This window comes from Arachis ipaensis, chromosome B07 (genome assembly GCF_000816755.2).
Source record: "Arachis ipaensis cultivar K30076 chromosome B07, Araip1.1, whole genome shotgun sequence".
Taxonomy (NCBI): Eukaryota; Viridiplantae; Streptophyta; class Magnoliopsida; order Fabales; family Fabaceae; genus Arachis; species Arachis ipaensis.
In genome coordinates, this window is record NC_029791.2 from 68,779,376 (window position 1) to 68,801,110 (window position 21,735).

Genomic DNA, 21,735 nt, shown 5'->3' on the forward strand with positions numbered 1-21,735 from the left:
TTTATTTTTTAACATTATTTAATTTAAAGTAAAGATAAAAATTTATATTCGACGCATTCTTTATCTTCATCCATAATTCTAATGGATCAAATTATTTTATTATTTATTTTTTTAATTTATTAAATTATCTTTAACTTTATTACCTTTTCCAAATTACTAAATTTATACTATTATATTTCTTAATTGCATCAGACACTATTATTTTCTCTTACTATTATTTTCTATATACATAATTGTCGTCGTCTCACCGTCACAATGAACATAAAATCGTTTTACACGTGCATCCAATCACACAATGCCACATTAGAAAAAATAACTACTTTTTATATTAACTGCGTGAATGGTCATCCACGAAAACGGTTGTGATTGCACGATTGTATAAAACGTTTTACACTAAAAAAATAATTACGAAAAGTGAAGAACTATATAAAGAGAAACAAAAAACTTTTGAATTCATCGTTTTAGTTTGTTTCTCAATCTTCACTTGATATTACTCAAATTTAATAGGTTGATATTGGTGATTCTTTTTCACTATATTATTATATATTATTTTTATTCCACTCAACAAAAGGTGGAATTTTATATTTTTATGGTTATTAATTTTATTTAATTTTGGTTGGTTAAATTAGTCTGTATATTATCAATCTATTTTTTAATATTTATGCAATATTTTTTCTTTTTCGGTAGTTATTCATCAATAAATGTTGAATTAACAATTTTATTTATTGTATTTTAAATCGTTTATTTCAATTACACTCAATAATCTATGCCAAAGAGTCATCACACTTTTCGATGTAATATAAGCAATATAAAGGGTTAAGTACCATTTTGGTCCCTAAGGTAGGGACTGAAAATCTTTTTCGTCCCCAGCCTTTTTTTGCTTACAAAACCGTCCCTAAGATTTAACTTATTTTTAAAACCATCCGTCGGACTAAAATATCCTTCTCCTTTTTTACCAAAATACCCAATTTTTATTCTCCTTTTTCGTTCTTCTCCATCAACAGCAACAACAATAAAATCTACAACAATGAATCAAAAGGAAAAACAATGAAGCACAAGTACAATGAATCCAAATCTGAATCACAAGCACAAGAATAATGAATCAAAAGCTAAAACAATGAAGTCATCTCTTTTTTTCTTCTTCAACAACAACAATGAAGCAGAAGCATAAGAAGAATTGGAAACAAAAGTTGAAGCAGAATTGGAAACAAAAGTTGAAGCAAAATTAAAAGAAGCAGAAATAGAAGTAACGGAAGCATCAAAATTAAAAGAACAAAGAATCAGATGCAGAATTAGAAATTGAAGTAAAATCAAAAGCATCAAAATTAGAAACAGAAGTAGAAGAACAAAGAATCAAAATTAGAAATAATGTGATTAATAAAATCATAATCAGAATCAAAATTGGTGGATCAACAAAATCAGAATTAGAAACATGTGATTAACAATTTGATTAATAAAATCAGAAACAGAAGCAAAATTGAAATCCGAGCAAAATTGGAAATCGCCAGTGGTGGTGATGGAGAAGACATGGCGGAGGACGCCGTCGTTGTGGCAACAGCAGCAAGGAGGGCGAGAGTAAAATTGAGGGTGACTTCGGCGACGATGAGATGCATGTTGAGGGACTGGGCAGTGGCGACACGGATGACGCTTGTTGAAGTTGACGCGGACTGGGAAGATAATGTGATGCTTGTGAGGAAGAGGAGCGGCGAGATCTACCGGCGTGAACCGAACGATGAAGAGCAGTGGCGGCAGCGAGGACCGAATGACAAGCAGCAGTGGCAACGGCAAAGAACAGTGGTGACGGATTCCCTTCCCCTTCTCTTCCCCACTTTCCCTTTCCCCCCTTCTTCCTTGGAAACCCCCCTCCTTCCCCATTTCCCTTATCCCGTTTTCCTTTTTTTTTTCTTTTTTGATTTAATATTTTTTTAGTTAGGGGTAATTGGTAATAAAAACTAAAAGTTTGATAAGAAGGATGATTTTAAAATTAAGTTAAACTTTAGGACGATTTTGTAACCAAAAAAAGTTGGGGTCAAAAAAAATTTTCATCCCCTATCTTAGGGACCAAAATTATACTTAACCCTAAATTATACAAGTCGCTATATATGCAATATCATTTTAAATTCTTTTACACTATATTCAATTGTGTGGCTTATTTTAACATAATTGACGTAAAGGTTAACAATTTTTAATGATTATATAGCAATGAAAAATGGACATTACATTACATATATAGGACTCCTTGTTTTAAAAAAAAAGGTTTAATTATTCTGTTGGTCTATATAGTTTCACTAAATTTTCAATTAGATCTCTATAATTTTTTTTCCTTTTCAATTGGGTCCTTACACCAAATTATTTTTGTAATTTGGTCCCTATTCGCAGTAGACGTTAAATAAAACGTTTGCATGTGTTTAATTGAGCAAAATACCCATGTCTATAACCCTACATAATCGTTATAATCCTCCTGAACCCTATTCTATTTATCCTTCTCCTTTTTTCCCTTTCTTCCTATTTGTTTCTGAAATTATCTCATCTTGCATGGATTCCACCTAACTCTCTTCGAAAATTTCGAGTTCAAGAAGTCTCAACAAGAGAAGACATATGTGTTATTCATGTCTTGCCCTAGTAGGAGATGCAAATTTTTTCGAGTTGGTTGATGAAGAAAATAAGGTTGGCGATGTTTGCTTGTTAGCTTCACAGCACCATTTGGTCGGGTAGAGGGTGAAATCAAGGAAGCTAATGCACAACAAAGAAGGATAGATTGTAACACCTACCACAAAGAGATTTATGCCTAGGACGTAAATCAAAGGTGGTGAGGTATTACGACCTCTAAAAAGGAAAATACATATATAGATATATATGAAGAATAGTTTAACTAGGAGCCTTGGAAGAAAGGATTATCAAAACTAGACTAAAAATGCGTCACACTCGAAAGGCGATGGCTAGAATATATATATATATACAACTAAAAAATAAACCAAAAGATAAACATAATTCCTGTTTCTCCAAGTCAACCTCTAAGAGGGACAAAATATAAAATATAAGGTGGAGAATCTATTTACATATATAAACATAAACCAAATACAACCACCGAGTCCCAGGATAGTTTTTTGCTTTCAAGAGTCTTCAGAATGCTCAGTGCGGTGCTTCATGTCCTGCATCTGAGAACAGCAACATATGTATGGAATGAGAACCAGAGGTTCTTAGCATGGTAATAGTTCCCACATAAATAAGATATAAGATTCTAGGAAAGCCAAAGAAAATCCTAGAACTCTGACATTCAGAATCAAACTTAAAGAATAAGCTAAACTATATTTTGGGTATATAATTTAAGGTTTTTAAGTTATAACTCAGATCCTAACTTAACCCTTCAAATCCGGCTTCTTCCAACTCTTTGAAACACCGGTAGAACAGCTCTCGTCACTCTTCTGTCAAACAAAGGACATCTCAGTTGCACAAACAAATAATACAGACAATGAAATCACAGATACAATGCAGCTACAGCAAATAGAGCATATAGCAATTAAGCAGAGATAATCAAATAGGCAAATCCAAGTAAGGCACATCCAAACAAAACAAACAAATGCATATGATGTATACCTACCCTATGGCTATGAGCTCATTTGTCAGTTATACAACCAACCTGACATGACTAATAGCTAACCCGAGCATTGTCTCTCTGTTACACACAAATATCTCATCACATCGGCTGTCCATTAATGGGAGTGTGCCCTGTCACTATTAGAGGAAATATGTGTCCTATCACCATTAGAAGGAATAGGTGCCCTGTCATCCTTACGACCAGATAGAAAATGCAAACATACTCATCATCAATCATCCTCAATCATGCCTCGTTTATCATATTCATTCAATTTCATAATCAAACTCAATTCTCATCATTCTTCTTCCTCATCTCTTTCCCGGAGCAAGTGGACAATGCCACTGCCTCTTACCCGGGGTCACATATATCTCATCCAATTACAAATCATTCATTACTTCCATCATCCTCATCAATTTTCTCTCATTCACCATTACCCACGCCTCATTAATTCAATTAATTCTTCACAAAACCCTTTCAAGTATCTTCCTCAATTTATTTAACACACTCATCCTCATTCTAAGGCCTAAAGGCTCACTAACGGACCTTAACAAGTGTAAAAGAGGTTTGGAAAGCTAGAGAATTGGTTAGACATTCAAAATTCTCATTTTTGGCTAAAACAGGGAGCTTGCGTACATAAGACAATATTCGTGTACGCGAGATTGCAAAATAGGAAATAGTGCTCGCATCGCCTACGTATTCTCGCGTATGTGAGATTTCAAAATTGGGTTCCACGTACATAGGCCTTGCCCCACGTACGTGAGATTACAAAACAGTGAGCATAGCTCGCGTTGCGCGTGAAAGTTGCATACGCGACAGTCCCTTTTTCCTCAAAAGCTATTAAGTTCGTAGAAAACCAGATTTTAGCACCGAACTTCACACATGTATAAATTTCTCGTTTTGAATGATTTTTCATCCGTTCTTCGAAGACATAAACTTCACACACTCAATTTTCATTTGAAATAAGTTTCACATAAAATGGAGGTCCGGAAGCTGAGTTATGAGTCACTGAAGTTAGTCAAAAATTTACTTTTACCAAAAACTCCAAAACCTCTATTCTTACCAAATTCTCAATTTCAAATCAAAGTTCTTATAATGAAAACAACACCAAACAGCCCCAAAATCATATCCACCCATTTCCACATACTTCCCCTTATCAATACTTATAATCTCATCAATACATTCCACAATTTTCAATCAAATACAATTATTATGTAACCAATGTCATCATCATCTCTTATTATTATCATCATCAATCTTCACAATCATCAATAATCATTCACCAACTCTCATCAACAACATTAATTACCACATTTTTATAGCAAACACAATAACTTGACAAATAGTATTAAGCCTTAACGATTCTGTCTAATTCAACTTAACCTATGGTCACCTAGCCTAAGTTTTCACACGACATTAAATATTATCTATGAGAAACCATACCTTGGCTGATTCCTTTCTATTGTCGAAGCACCTCAAATTACTGATGAAACGGATTATTGAAGGTTTAGAATTTTACAAATGAAATCTCGTTGCAAGTATAGTTTCTAAACCAACAAATAATCCTTTCATACAAACATTTGGTTGTCACAAGTAACAAACCCCTAAAATAATAACCGAAGTATTCAAACCTCGAGTCGTTCTCCCTAGGAATTGCAATAAAGTGTCCTTGTTATTGGTTAGAGGTGTGTTTTGGGGTTTTTGAATTAAGAGACAAGAAATGTAAATGGCAAAAGAAATAAACTAACAACTAGAAAATCTCTTGGCAAGGTATGAGAACTAGAAGTCCTAACCTAGTTATCTTCCTCAATTGTGACCACAATTGTCCATTGCTCCCACTTAGTTAACCTCTAATCATGGAGGAAAGTCAAGTGGATGGATCAACTTGATTCCACAAGTCCTAACCAAATCCTAAATGAAAGACTAGCTTTAGTGACATTCAAGTCAATTAGCAACTTCTAATTATCAATCAACAAAGCAATTAGATAACTCAAGAGTCACCAATCACTCTACCAAAGCCAAGAGGAGAAAAATCTATACTAAAGTCCAACCAAGTATTTTGTCAAACACTTGGAAGGCATCTATACTACTCAATTGCAAGGAATTAACAACAATAAGGAAAATCAACAATAAAGGAAATCAAAACATGAATTGCATTAAAATGAAAATGGAAGAACAAAAGTGCATCAACATAAAAGTAAAGAATTACAAGAATTAAATGCTAAACTAGAGATAGGAAAGGTAGAAGAAGAAGAAATTGCAAAGGAAAGGTAAATCAAAGCATGAAATTAACCTAGATCTAAGAGATCCTAATCTAGATCTAACCTAATCCTAATTCTAGAGAGAGGTGAGAGCTTCTCTCTCTAGAAACTAACATTCCCTCCAAAACTTAAACTAAACTAAAACTAGTTGACTAGGTCCTTGATCCCTCTTCATTCCTTGGGTTAAATAGCATCAGAAATGAGTTAGATTTGAGCCTGGGAAGCCCAGAAATCACCCCCAGCGGATTGCCTTTAAGTGAGTCACGTGCGAGCACCGACGCGTATGCGTACGTCACGCGTGCGCGTCGCTTGAAAAATTTCCATCCACGCGTACACGTCATGTACGCGTACGCGTCGCCATGCGACCTCACAATCCTTGCGTGCGCGTCTGCTGCGCGTGCGCATCATTGATCTCATCCCAAATCCTTGCTTTTCCATGATTTCTCCATTTTGCATGATTTTCTCTCCATTATTTTGATCCATTCCTAGCCTTTTCAACCTGAAATCACTAACAGACACATCAAGGAATCTAGTGGAATCAAAGGTGAATCAAAATTGGCAATTAAGTGCCTAAAAAGTATGTTCTCACACTTAAGCACAAATTAGGAGACAATCATGAAACCATGCTATTTCCTTGGATAAATGTGGTTAAATTGTCATAAAATCCCCTAAATTAAGCACAAGATAAACCCTAAAAATGGGGTTTATCAACCTCCCCACACTTAAACCATAGCAAGTCCTCATGCTAAATCAAGAAGGAAACAAAGGGTATCAACATTTATTCAATGTGAACTAACTAAATGCAATCTACCTAAATGCAACTATCTAAATGAATGCAACTACTTGGTCAAAATAAATCAATTCCTAAAAAAGCATATATAAGCACAAGGACTAAGGTATTAACAACCATGCCAAACCACAATTGAATTGAGTTAGTAAAGAGTTTACAAACTTTCAAGAAAAGTGATGATCATAGGTGAAAACATGTAATTGAGCAATCAAACCCTCACCGGATGTGTTTGCACTCTATTCGCTCAAGTGTATAGGGTTGATCCTCTCAATTCTCTCCTAATCATGCTTTTCAAGATTTGCTCTTCTTCTAACAATCAACAATTATTTCATGCATGCATATAATTATCATGAGGTCTTTTCATAGGTTGTAATGGGGCTAAGGTCAAGGTAGGATGCATATTTGGTCAAGTGGACTTGAAATTTGAATCTTTGATAAGCTTAAACTTCCCACCTAACCTATGACATCCTATACAACTTCAAAGCTAACCTAACTACCCATTTTTCACTTTTCACATACTCATGCATTTCCTTTTCTTGATCACAACTCATATGCATTGATTGTTATTGCTTCACTTTGGGGCATTTTGTCCCCTTTTTATTTCTTTCTTTTTTTCTTTTTCTTTCTTTTTTTATTTTTTTTCTTTTCATATATATTTTTTTTCTTTTTATTTTCTTCTCATTTTTTTTTGCAAAAAGGGATATACAAAAGTATCAATGCATATAGTTTACATTTAATTAACACATGAGCATGTACCCATTTCCAATATTTTTAACAAAAATACAAAGTTACCCTTTTCTCAACTAATGTCCCAAGTTTTCCCGCACTTGAATGACACACACACTAGCCTAAGCTAATCAAAGATCCAAATAAGGACATTTATTATTTTCCACTTTAAGGCTTGTAATGTGCTAAAATTAAGAACAAAGTGGGTTAATCGTAGGCTCAAAGTTGGCTAACAAAGGAAGATAAAATGTCAGGCTTTTTGGATAAGTGAGCTAAATGAAATGATGTCCTCAATCATATAAATGCATGTCTACACAAAAAAATGGATATAAAGAATCAAACAAATCAAAGATTACAATCATAGAAAGAGAGTAATGCACACAAGAAGGAAAATAAGTGGTTATAAGATGTAACCACACCATTAGGCTCAAAACTCACAAGCTTGTGTTCTTAGCTCAAAAATTATGTTCCACAATATATAATTCAAGCAAGTTCAATGAAAGATTTTTACTCAAATCAATTGAGATGCCCTATAGATAAATTTCTCGAAAAATTTCATTATTTTAACTAAGCTTATTATGTATATATATGCAAAATTACGAAAATGAAACTAAAAATCCTAAAAGACCTAAAAATGAAATCCAAGAGTGTTGGGATTAGAAACTTGTCACCCAAAAATGCCAACTGGTCGGACGACCTCCCCACACTTAAAAGTTTGCACCGTCCTCGGTGCATTCTGAGATGAGCAAGGGGGTACGGTGACTTTTCGAGTTGCTACCTTCAGCCGGTAGGTCAACCAGTGCTGCGTGTTCTTCCATTTTTTGCTTGTGCTTATGGTGCCTCATTCGTGAAAAACAAAAAATAACACCATACGATGAGAAAATACAAAGCAAGGAAACATAAATTGTTGGAATGAGGTAAATCACTAGAATTAAGTAAGTGAATTAGTGTGTGACGTTAAGAAAGACGAGGTATGTGAATTCTAAATTAGGCGCCCTTTAGAACACACACACTATCATAGAGGTTATGTCACAATTACACAAAGAAGGACATGTACTTTACTCATTCTAGTGTGCTCGAAATACTTTAAATAAGCTTGTAAGTTGAGACAAGCTATAAAGAAGCTCAAAAGTATTCAAGCCAAACACATATGGATGCATATGATCAAGAAATACAATGCATTAAGGTAAATGCACAACATCTATCAAGATATTTCCTAATCAAGGAAAAGAATTCAAATTACATGGTGGCCAAATCATGCAATTCTAAAAAGATTTAGCATGCTTGAAGGCAATGTCATTCACTTGGTATTCAAAAACATTAAGCATTAGAAGTTCAAAACCAAGTATCAAAATATAACCTCAATAATAAAATCCAACAACGAATAACAACAATGATTATGCTAAAATAGCATTCAATTAGTAATAAGCAGGACTATATAGTAAACAAAATCAATAATCCAACACTTATCATGAAAAATTAAACAAAAATTAAACCATCAAATGGCTAACTAACTAAACTAACTAATGGTTGATGGTGTATGGTAGTGTTGGATGAGGTATAGGAGAAGGGAAGAAGAAAGGAGAAGAGAGGAAATGGAAAGATGATGAGAAAAGAAGGTGGATAAAATAAGGGCATCCACACGTACGCGGGCATCACGCGTACGCGTGGGAATGGTGCAGTGGAAGCGACGCGTACGCGTCGTGGACGCGTACGCGTGAGTAGCTTTGTGCCAAAGGCACAATGTTCATGCGATGCAGGCACAACTCTCGGAAAAATGGCTTGGAATGTGAAATTTTGTATCCACGCGTACGCGTGCATCATGCGTGTGGGTGGATTGGCCGAAAAGCCTGGGGCACGCGTGCGCGTGGGTCGATGCTCTGTTTTTCAAAATTTTTTCATGTTTTTGCACCAAACTAAGCATTCTAAACCTCCAAACAGCTACCAAAACACCATAAAATCTTATTTAACATATTAAACTACCAACTAAACTCAAATAATCAATCAAAACATGAAATTAGACTAATTACCACTATATACAAAAGAGAAAAAAATGAAAAGATTTTACCATGGTGGGGTGTTTTCCACCTAGCACTTTTGTTTATTGTCCTTAAGTTGGACTTATGGGGAGCCCTCTCAAGGTGGCTTGTGCTTAAATTCTTCTTGGAACTCCTACCAATGCTTGGTTCTCAATTGTGTCCCAAGATTTTTCATGAGTTGCACCAAGTCTTGATGGAGTTTTTCACAAGTTTGGGGCTCCCAAAGTCGATCCTCTTCTTGTAATCCGAGATCCCACACTTTATTTTCACACCCGTCTTGAAGTTGGTCAATATTAGTCCATCCGGGTGGCAACCAAGATGAATTCTCAATGAAGTGCCCAAACATCCTTCTAGACCCAAGCACTCTAGTTCTACACCAACCTTTGCAATTAAGCCTTGAGCATGTAACCATCATGAACTTAGAGCGATGTTTCCAACCACTACACATCTCTGTCCTACTCTTAACTCCACAAAGAGCTCTAAGTTGACCATTGTTTTCAATCAAACCATATTCAAGTGGGAAAGTAAAGCTTAGGGATAAGAGTTGTACCCACTTTAATGTTGTGTAGGATGGTGACTTAGGAAGGGGTGGTCCCAATGATCTTGCAAGTGCCACTCCTTTGTGCTCTTCTTTGATTACCTCCACCTCTTGCTCAACTTTACTTAAATCTTCAACCACTTCTTCCTCTTCTCTAACAATAATAGCTTCCTCCAATTGTTCCAACGCAAAGCAACATTCCTCATCTTCCACCAGAGTTTCTAATCTCTCCTTCATGCTATGCTCTTCATTGGATTCTTCGCATGTAGCCATGGGAGTTCCTTGAATATTCAAACATTGGGATGCTAACCAGTTTACCACCTCATCCAAGGCGGTCATGAATTATTGTACATTCCTTTTCATCTCCTCTTGTCCTTGAACAAGAACATCAAGGATTTCATCCATTGGAGGTTGGGGTGGATGGAAAGGTTCATCATTTTGGAGGAAGGACTCATAGTAGGAAGGTAGTTCCTCTTGGTAAGGGTGTGGCGATTTAACACTCTCTACTTTTTCTGCTTGTTACACAACACGCTCCATGGTTGCTTGAAATTGATCCAATGCTTCCTTGAGACCATCCCTTGATTCTTGTTCCACTTGGATAACATGATTAGGATCATATGGCTCTTGGATCGATGGACATGCATATTCTTCCATGGGAGGTTGTGGTGGAAAGTAGTATTCATCTTGTGGTTGAAAATTCTCATACATTGGAGGTGGTTCATCTTGGTAGTAATATGGAGGGGGTGGTTCTTGAAATTGTTGAGGTTGGAATGGTGGTGGTTCCATGTATGGTTCATACGGCTCATATGGTTGTTGGTATGGTGGATATAGATTAGGGTTATATGAAGGTGGTTGGTGAAAAGGGGCTTGTGAGTATGGTTGGGGTTTATGTTGAGGGTATGACTCATAGGTATATGGTGGTGGTTCTTGAAAGTCACAAGGGGATTCACCATAGCTATTTGATTGGTATGCATCATAGAATGGCTCTTGTTCATAGTGTATTGGTGGAGGTTGTTTCCATGAAGATTGATCATATGCATATGGCTCCTCCTACCTTTGATTGTCCCATTCTTGATACACATCCTCATTGTAGCTTCCATTTCCTACAACATAGTGAGAACCAAACTCATAGCCAAAGTGAGAATTCATAATGAAAAGAAAAAATAAGAAACAAAAGCTAGTAAGAAATAATGAAACAAAGTCCTAAAACTAGCAAAAACTAACAAGCAATCCAAAAATCTAGCTATTCACAATATTCACATATATACAATAACCAATAACATAACACCATTGCAAATTTCCCGGCAACGACGCCATTTTGATGAACGGATTTATGACGGTTTAGAATTTCACAAATGAAACTTTGTTTCAAGTATAGTTTCTAAACCAACAAATAATCCTTTCATACAAACATTTGGTTGTCACAAGTAACAAACCCCTAAAATAATAACCGAAGTATTCAAACCTCGGGTCGTTCTCCCTAGGAATTGCAATAAAGTGTCCTTGTTATTGGTTAGAGGTGTATTTTGGGGTTTTTGAATTAAGAGACAAGAAATGTAAATGGAAAAAGAAATAAACTAACAACTAGAAAAGCTCTTGGCAAGGTATGAGAACTAGAAGTCCTATCCTAGTTATCTTCCTCAATTGTGACCACAATTGTCCATTGCTCCCACTTAGTTAACCTCTAACCAAGGAGGAAAGTCAAGTGGATAGATCAACTTGATTCCACAAGTCCTAACCAAATCCTAAAGGAAAGACTAGCTTTAGTGGCATTCAAGTCAATTAGCAACTTCTAATTATCAATCAACAAAGAAATTAGATAACTCAAGAGTCACCAATCACTCTATCAAAGCCAAGAGGAGAAAAATCTATACTAAAGTCCAACCAAGCATTTTGTCAAACACTTGGAAGGCATCTACACTACTCAATTGCAAGGAATTAACAACAATAAAGCAAATCAACAATAAAGGAAATCAAAACATAAATTGCATTAAAATGAAAATGGAAGAACAAAAGTGCATCAACATAAAAGTAAAGAATTACAAGAATTAAATGCTAAACTAGAGATAGGAAAGGTAGAAGAAGAAGAAATTGCAAAGGAATAGTAAATCAAAGCATGAAATTAACCTAGATCTAAGAGATCCTAATCTAGATCTAACCTAATCCTAATTCTAGAGAGAGGTGAGAGCTTCTCTCTCTAGAAACTAACTTCCCCTCCAAAACTTAAACTAAACTAAAAATAGTTGACTAGGTCCTTGATCCTTCTTCATTCCTTGGGTTAAATAGCATCAGAAATGAGTTGGATTTGAGCCTGGAAAGCCCAGAAATCGCCCCCAGCGGATTCCCTTTAAGTGAGTCACGTGTGAGCACCGACGCGTACACGTACATCACACGTGCGTGTCGCTTGACAAATTTCCATCCTCGCGTACGCATCATGTACGCGTACGCGTCGCCATGCGACCTCACAATCCACGCGTGTGCGTCTGCTGTGCGTGGGTGATGAGCGGATAATTTATACGCTTTTTGGCATTGTTTTTAGTATGTTTTAGTAGGATCTAGTTACTTTTAGGGATGTTTTCATTAGTTTTTATGTTAAATTCACATTTCTGGACTTTACTATGAGTTTGTGTATTTTTCTATGATTTCAGGTATTTTCTGGCTTAAATTGAGGGACTTGAGCAAAAATCAGATTCAGAGGTTGAAGAAGGACTGCTGATGCTGTTGGATTCTGACCTCCCTGTACTCAAAGTGGATTTTCTGGATCTACAGAACTCAAAATGGCGCGCTTCCAATTTCGTTGGAAAGTACACATCCAGGGCTTTCCAGAAATGTATAATAGTCCATACTTTGGCCGAGTTTAGATGACGTAAAAGGGCGTTGAACGCCAGTTCTACGCTGCTGTCTGGAGTTAAACGCCAGAAACAAGTCACAAACCAGAGTTGAACGCCAGAAATACGTTACAACCTGGCGTTCAACTCCAGAAAGAGCATCTGCACGTGTAACATTCAAGCTCAGCCCAAGCACACACCAAGTGGGCCCCGGAAGTGGATTTATACATCAATTACTTACTTCTGTAAACCCTAGTAACTAGTTTAGTATAAATAGAACTTTTTACTATTGTATTAGAGATCCTGAGTTTTATCTTCGAATCATAGTAGTCTTGGTTACTCCGGTTCCCCTCTGGGGCCGAGGCCAATGAACTCCATTATCACTTATGTATTTTTAACGGTAGAGGATGTAGCCACTGACAACAGTGATGCCCTTGCATAAAGCCAGCCATGGAAAGGAGTAAGACTGATTGGATGAAGACAGCAGGAAAGTAGAGGTTCAGAGGAACGAAAGCATCTCTATGCGCTTATCTGAAATTCTCACCAATGATCTACATAAGTATTTCTATCCTTATTTTATTATTAATTTCGAAAACTCCATAACCATTTTATATCCGCCTGATTGAGATTTACAAGGTGACCATAGCTTGCTTCATACCAACAATCTCCGTGGGATTCGACCCTTACTCACGTAAGGTATTACTTGGACGACCCAGTGCACTTGCTGGTTAGTTATGCGAAGTTGTGAAGATATGTTTAGACCATGGTTCTGTGCATCCGTTTTTGGTGCCATCGCCAGGGAATTAATTTCGAACAATAATTCACAACCTGAGTAACAATTTCGCATACCAAGTTTTTGGCGCCGTTGCCGGGGATTGTTCGAGTTTGGACAACTGACGGTTCATCTTGTTGCTCAGATTGGGTAACTTTCTTTTCGTTTTCTTTTCAAAAAGTTTTCAAAAATTTTTTTTTTCAAAAATCTTTCAAAAATTTCTCCTTTGTTTTCGAAAAAGTTTTAAAAAAAAAAAAATGTTTTCAAAAATATTTTTTCTTCAGAATTTTTAAGAATGAATTCTAGTGTTTCATGAAGCATGTTGAAGCCTGGCTGGCTGTAAAGCCATGTCTCAATTCTTTTGGACTCAAGAGAAGAGCTTCTTTATCTTTCTTGGCAAATTGGCTGCTGAATGTAAAGTTCTACTAAAGCTTGACTGGCTATTAAGCCATGTCTAACCCTCAGATTGGAGCTTTAGACTAACATGGCAAGATTCCTGGAATTCATATTAAAAATTTTGGAATCCTTATTTTTCTTTTTCAAAATGATTTTCGAAAAAAATTAAAAGAAAATACAAAAAAAAATTTAGAAAATCATAAAAATTAAAAAAAAATATTTTTTGTGTTTCTTGTTTGAGTCTTGAGTCATGTTATAAGTTTGGTGTCAATTGCATGTTCATCTTGCATTTTTCGAAAATTCATGCATTCATAGTGTTCTTCATGATCTTCAAGTTGTTCTTGGTAAGTCTTCTTGTTTGATCTTGATGTTTTCTTGTTTTGTGTTGTATGGTGTTTTTCATATGCATTCTTGCATTCATAGAGTCTAAACATGAAAGATTTCTAAGTTTGGTGTCTTGCATATTTTCTTTGCATAAAAATTTTTTTTCAAAAATATGTTCTTGATGTTCATCATGATCTTCATAGTGTTCTTGGTGTTCATCTTGACATTCATAGCATTCTTGCATGCATTCATTGTTTTGATCCATAACTTTCATGCATTGCATCATTTTTCTTGTTTTTCTCTCTCATCATAAAAATTCAAAAATCAAAAAAATATCTTTCCCTTTTTCTCTCTTAAAATTTCGAAAATTAGATTTGACTTTTTCAAAAATTTTTAAAATCTAGTTGTTTTTATGAGTCAAATCAAATTTTCAATTTAAAAATCTAATATTTTTCAAAATCTTTTTCAAAAATCAAATCTTTTTCATTTTTTTTAGTTAATTTCGAAAATTTCAAAAATATTTTTCAAAAATCTTTTTCTTAATTTTACATCATATTTTCGAAAATAACATCATCAATTAATGTTTTGATTCAAAAATTTCAAGTTTGTTACTTGCTTGTTAAGAAAGATTCAAACTTTGAGTTCTAGAATCATATCTTGTGATTTCATGCGAATCAAGTCATTAATTGTGATTTTTAAAAAAAATCAAATCTTTTTCAAAACTAATTTCAATCATATCTTTTCAAAAATATCTTCTTATCTTATCTTTTTCAAAAAATTTTGATTTCAAAATATCTTTTCTAACTTCCTAACTTCTTATCTTTTCAAAATTTGTTTCAACTAACTAACTAATTTTTTGTTTGTTTCTTACCTTTTTCAAAACTACCTAACTAACTCTCTCTCTCTAATTTTCGAAAATATCTTCCCTCTTTTTCAAAATTTCTTTTTAATTAACCAATTATTTTAATTTTTGATAGTAATTTTCGAAAATTACTAACTCTTTTTCAAAAATTATTTTCGAAATTTTCCCTCTCTCTCTTATTCTATTTATTTATTCATCTACTAACATCTCCTCACCTCACATCTCTGATCTCCTCACCCTTGTGTTTCTTTCTTTACATTACATTATTTGTCCCCATCCCTTCTTCCACTTACATAAGGACCTCTAAACTGTGGTATAAAGGATCCCTGTTATTATTATTATTATTTTTTCTGTGCCCTCTTCTTTGTCATATGAGCAGGAGCAAGGACAAGAATATTCTTGTTGAAGCAGATCTAGAACCTGAAAGGACTCTGAAGAGGAAACTAAGAGAAGCTAAATTACAACAATCCAGAGAGAACCTTTCAGAAATTTTCGAACAAGAAGAGGAGATGGTAGTTGAAAATAATAATAATGCAAGGAGGATGCTTGGTGACTTTACTGCACCTAATTCCAATTTACATGGAAGAAGCATCTCCATCCCTACCATTGGAGCAAACAATTTTGAGCTGAAACCTAAGCTAGTTTCTCTGATGCAACAAAACTGCTTGGCATTGATACTTGGGAAGATGAACCTCCCTTGTTCACTAATGAACTAAGTGATCTGGATCAACTGACATTGCCTCAGAAGAGACAGGATCCTGGAAAGTTCATAATACCTTGTACTATAGGCACCATGATCTTTAAGGCTCTGTGTAACCTTGGTTCAGGGATAAACCTCATGCCCCTCTCTGTAATAGAGAAACTGGGAATCTATGGGGTGCAAGCTGCTAAAATCTCATTAGAGATGGCAGACAATTCAAGAAAACAGGCTTATAGATAAGTAGAGGACGTGTTAGGAAAGGTTGAAGGCCTTTACATCCCTGCTGATTTCATAGTCCTAGATACTGGAAAGGAAGAGGATGAATCCATCATCCTAGGAAGACCTTTCCTAGCCACAGCAAGAGCTGTGATTGATGTGGACAGAGGAGAATTGATCCTTCAGATAAATGAGGACAACCTTGTGTTTACAACTCAAGGATCTCTCTCTGCATCCATGGAGAGGAAGCATAAAAAGCTTCTCTCAAAGCAGAGTCAAACAAAGCCCCCACAATCAAACTCTAAGTTTGGTGTTGAGAGGCCACAACCAAACTCTAAGTTTGGTGTCAAACCCCCATATCCAAACTCTAAGTTTGGTGTTGGGAGGTCTCAACAAAGCTCTGGACATCTGTGAGGCTCCATGAGAGCCCACTGTCAAGCTATTGACATTAAAGAAGAGCTTGTTGGGAGGCAACCCAATGTTTATTTATCTAATTTTCATTGTTTTTCATGTTTTATTAGGTTCATGATCATGTGGAGTCACAAAATAAATATACAAATTGAAAACGGAATCAAAAACAGCAGAAGAAAAATCACACCCTGGAGGAAGACTTTAGTGGTGTTTAAACGCCAGTAAGAAGCATGTTTTGGGCGTTCAACGCCAGAACAGAGCATGGTTCTGGCGCTGAACGCCAGAAATGGGCAGCATCTGGGCGTTTGAACGCCAGAAATGCATCCTGGAGGAGAGCTGGCGCTGAACGCCCAGAACAAGCATGGTTCTGGCGTTCAACGCCAGAAATAGGCAACAAATGGGCGTTCAACGCCCAGAACAAGCACCAATCTGGCGCTGAACGCCCAGAGTTGTATGCAAAGGCATTTTACATGCCTAATTTGGTGCAAGGTTGTAAATCCTTAAGCACCTCAGGATCTGTGGACCTCACAGGATCGCCACAGGATCTGTGAACCCCACAGGATCCCCACCTACCTCCACTCACTTCTTCTTACCCATCTTTCACACAATCCCATAAACACTCTTCCCTAAAACCCTTCACCAATCACCTCAATCTCTCTTCCCCATCACATCTTCACCACTCACATCCATCCACTCTTCCCCATAAACCTACCCCATAAACTCCACCTACCTTCAAATTCAAAATCAATTTCCCACCCAAACCCACCCTATATGGCCGAAACTTAACCCCCCTCCCTCCCCTATATAAAGCCTTCCATTCTTCCTCATTTTCACACAACACAACCCTCTCTTCTCTTCTTGGCCGAAACACAACCCCTTCTCCCTCTCCTCCATTTCTTCTTCTTCATCATCTATTCTTTCTTCTATTGCTCGAGGGAGGGCGAGCAAAATTCTAAGTTTGGTGTGGTAAAAGCATAAGCTTTTTGTTTTTCTATTACCATTGATGGTACCTAAGACCGGAGAATCCTCTAGAAAAGGAAAAGGGAAGGCAAAAGCTTCCACCTCCGAGTCATGGGAGATGGAAAGGTTCATCTCCAAAGCCCATCAAGACCACTTCTATGATGTTGTGGCCAAGAAGAAGGTGATCCCCGAGGTCCCTTTCAAACTCAAAAGAAATGAGTATCCGGAGATCCGACATGAAATTCAAAGAAGAGGTTGGGAAGTTCTAACAAACCCCATCCAACAAGTCGGCATCCTAATGGTTCAAGAGTTTTATGCTAATGCATGGATCACTAGGAACCATGATCAAAGTAAGAACCCGAACAAAAAGAATTATCTCACCATGGTTCGGGGGAAATACTTAGATTTTAGTCCGGAAAATGTGAGGTTGGCGTTCAACTTGCCAAACATGGAAGAGAATGCACGCCCCTACACAAGGAGAGTCAACTTTGATCAAAGGTTGGACCAGGTCCTCATGGACATATGTGTAGAAGGAGCTCAATGGAAGATTGACTCAAAAGGCAATAATGAAAAATGTTTTAATTCAAAAGAACAAGAAGTACATGAGTTTTGAATTTATCCTTGAACTTAGCTTAATTATATTGATGCGGTGACAATGCTTTTTGTTTTCTGAATGTATGCTTAAACAGTGCATATGTCTTTTGAAGCTGTTGTTTAAGAATGTTAAATATGTTGGCTCTTGAAAGAATGATGACAAGGAGACATGTTATTTGATAATCTAAAAAATCATAAAAATGATTCTTGAAGCAAGAAAAAGCAGCAAAGAACAAAGCTTGCAGAAAAAAAAATAGGCGAAAAAAAAATAGAAAGAAAAAAGCAAGCAGAAAAAGCCAAAAGCTCTTAAAACCAAGAGGCAAGAGCAAAAAGCCAATAACCCTTAAAACCAAAAGGCAAGGGCAAATAAAAAGGATCCCAAGGCTTTGAGCATCAGTGGATAGGAGGGCCTAAAGGAATAAAATCCTGGCCTAAGTGGCTAAACCAAGCTGTCCCTAACCATGTGCTTGTGGCGTGTAGGTGTCAAGTGAAAGCTTGAGACTGAGCGGTTAAAGTCAAGGTTCAAAGCAAAAAAAAAAAAGAGTGTGCTTAAGAACCCTGGACACCTCTAATTGGGGACTTTAGCAAAGCTGAGTCACAATCTGAAAAGGTTCACCCAATTATGTGTCTGTGGCATTTATGTATCCGGTGGTAATACTGGAAAACAAAGTGCTTAGGGCCACGGCCAAGACTCATAAAATAGCTGTATTCAAGAATCATCATACTGAACTAGGAGAATCAATAACACTATCTGAACTCTGAGCTCCTAAAGAAGCCAATCATTCTGAACTTCAATGGATAGAGTGAGATGCTAAAACTATTCAAGAGGCAAAAAGCTATAAGTCCCGCTCATATGATTGAAGCTATGTTTCATTAATAGTTTGGAATTTATATTATATTCTCTTCTTTTTATCCTATTTGATTTTCAGTTGCTTGGGGACAAGCAACAATTTAGGTTTGGTGTTGTGATAAGCGGATAATTTATACGCTTTTTGGCGTTGTTTTTAGTATATTTTTAGTAGGATCTAGTTACTTTTAGGGATGTTTTCATTAGTTTTTATGTTAAATTCACATTTCTGAACTTTAGTATGAGTTTGTGTGTTTTTCTGTGATTTCAGAAATTTTCTGGCTGAAATTGAGGGACTTGAGCAAAAATCAGATTCAGAGGTTGAAGAAGGACTGCTGATGCTGTTGGATTCTGACCTCCCTGCACTCAAAGTGGATTTTCTGGAGCTACAGAACTCAAACTGGCGCGCTTCTAATTGCGTTGGAAAGTAGACATCCAGGGCTTTCCAGCAATGTATAATAGTTCATACTTTGGCCGAGTTTAGACAACGTAAAATGGCGTTGAACGCCAGTTCTATGCTGCTGTCTGGAGTTAAACGCCAGAAACAAGTCACAAACCAGAGTTGAACGCCAGAAATACGTTACAACCTGGCGTTCAACTCCAGAAAGAGCCTCTACACGTGTAACATTCAAGCTCAGCCCAAGCACACACCAAATGGGCCCCGGAAGTGGATTTATACATCAATTACTTACTTCTGTAAACCCTAGTAACTAGTTTAGTATAAATAGAACTTTTTACTATTGTATTAGAGATCCTGAGTTTTATCTTCGGATCATAGTAGTCTTGGTTACTCCGGTTCTCCTCTGGGTCCGAGGCCAATGAACTCCATTATCACTTATGTATTTTTAACGGTAGAGTTTCTGCACTCCATAGATTAAGGTGTGGAGCTCTGCTGTTCCTCAAAGATTAATGCAAAGTACTACTGTTTTCTATTCAATTCAACTTATTCCGCTTCTAAGATATTCATTCGCACTTCAACCTGAATGTGATGAACGTGACAATCATCATCATTCCCTATGAACGCGTGCCTGACAACCACTTCCGTTCTACCTTAGATTGAATGAGTATCTCTTAGATCTCTTAATCAGAATCTTCGTGGTGTAATCTAGAATGATGGCGGCATTCAAGAGAATCCGGAAAGTCTAAACCTTGTCTGTGGTATTCCGAGTAGGATTCAATGATTGAATGACTGTGACGAGCTTCAAACTCACGAGTGCTGGGCGTAGTGACTGACGCAAAAGGAGGGTGAATCCTATTCCAGCATGATCGGGAACCTCAGATGATTAGCCGTGCCGTGACAGGGCATCTTGGACCATGTTCACAAGAGGAGGGGCTGTAGCCACTGACAACAGTGATGCCCTTGCATAAAGCCAGCCATGGAAAGGAGTAAGACTGATTGGATGAAGACAGCAGGAAAGCAGAGGTTCAGAGGAACGAAAGCATCTCTATGCGCTTATCTGAAATTCTCACCAATGATCTACATAAGTATTTCTATCCTTATTTTATTATTAATTTCGAAAACTCCATAACCATTTTATATCCGCCTGACTGAGATTTACAAGGTGACCATAGCTTGCTTCATACCAACAATTTCCGTGGGATTCGACCTTTACTCACGTAAGGTATTACTTGGACAACCCAGTGCACTTGCTGGTTAGTTATGCGAATTTGTGAAGATATGTTTAGACCATGGTTCTGTGAATCCGTTTTTGGTGCCATCGCCAGGGAATTAATTTCGAACAATAATTCACAACCTGAGTAACAATTTCGCATACCAGTGGGCATCGTTGATCTCATCCCAAATCCTTGCTTTTCCATGATTTCTCCACTTTGCATGCTTTTCTCTCCATTCCTTTGATCCATTCCTAGCCTTTTCAACCTGAAATCACTAACACACACATCAAGGCATCTAGTGGAATCAAAGGTGAATCAAAATTGGCAATTAAGGGCCTAAAAAGCATGTTCTCACACTTAAGCACAAATTAGGAGACAATCATGAAACCATGCTATTTCCTTGGATAAATGTGGGTAAACAGTCATAAAATCTCCTAAATTAAGCACAAGATAAACCCTAAAAATGGGGTTTATCAATTACCTCTCCTCCATAAGCTTCAAGCTTCCAAAAGCCAATTCCACAAGTTCAACTACTAAAATTTCGTTTCAATCCACCAATTGAACTCCAACTCAATAGGATACACAATCTAATTCATATAATATCACAATAATCAACATTGAGCTCACTGAATCACCAATTCACAAAGGTTAGGGTTTCCTTACCGTTGCCCACGAGTCAAATAGACAAAATCCGGTGATTACTTGCCGCTAGAGTTTACCTAAACCATCAAAACACCAAAACCCTCAACATCCATAATCCAAAAATTATGAATTGAAGAGGGGGAGAACTGGGCATGAAATCTCAATTTACTTACCAAATTATTGATGGGTTTTGTAGAAAATTCCAGGATGAACACGTGGTTGTTGATGGCTCGCCAATCGAAGCTCCGGATTGAAAGTTACGAGGATTTGAAATTTGAGTAAGGGTTAAGGTTCTTGTTTTGTTTCCTTCCCCCAAAACTAGTGTGTTTCACTTATGGAGAAGGGGAGGAAGAGTTGAAGCTCTTAAGGGAGGCTAAATTGGGTTTGGCATTGGGACCAATATGGGTCCGGTTCAATCAGTTCGCCCCATTGACCTGTTTTTGGGCTAAACTTTAAAATTAGTGTTAAAATTTGTATTTTAATTATTTCTACTCTTCTAAATTATCAAATTTATTTCTATTTAAATTCTTTAAATAATAATTAATTTATTAGTTAATTATTTACTAATTACTCAGGGTTTACATAGATAGAATGTGTGTTGAGACAAAGAGGTTAAATGT

At 36.6% G+C, this 21,735-nt stretch overlaps 1 protein-coding gene across 1 annotated transcript in view; it reads left to right on the forward strand.

Annotated features, from left to right (window-relative positions):
- Nucleotides 1,528–21,735, forward strand: part of LOC107607259 (ras-related protein Rab-3-like) — a 72,762-nt gene continuing 52,554 nt past the window's right edge. The window contains exon 1 of the mRNA XM_021107848.1: nucleotides 1,528–1,784. Within this exon, the coding sequence (XP_020963507.1) occupies nucleotides 1,528–1,784 (257 nt within the window). The remainder of the gene's footprint in view (nucleotides 1,785–21,735) is intronic.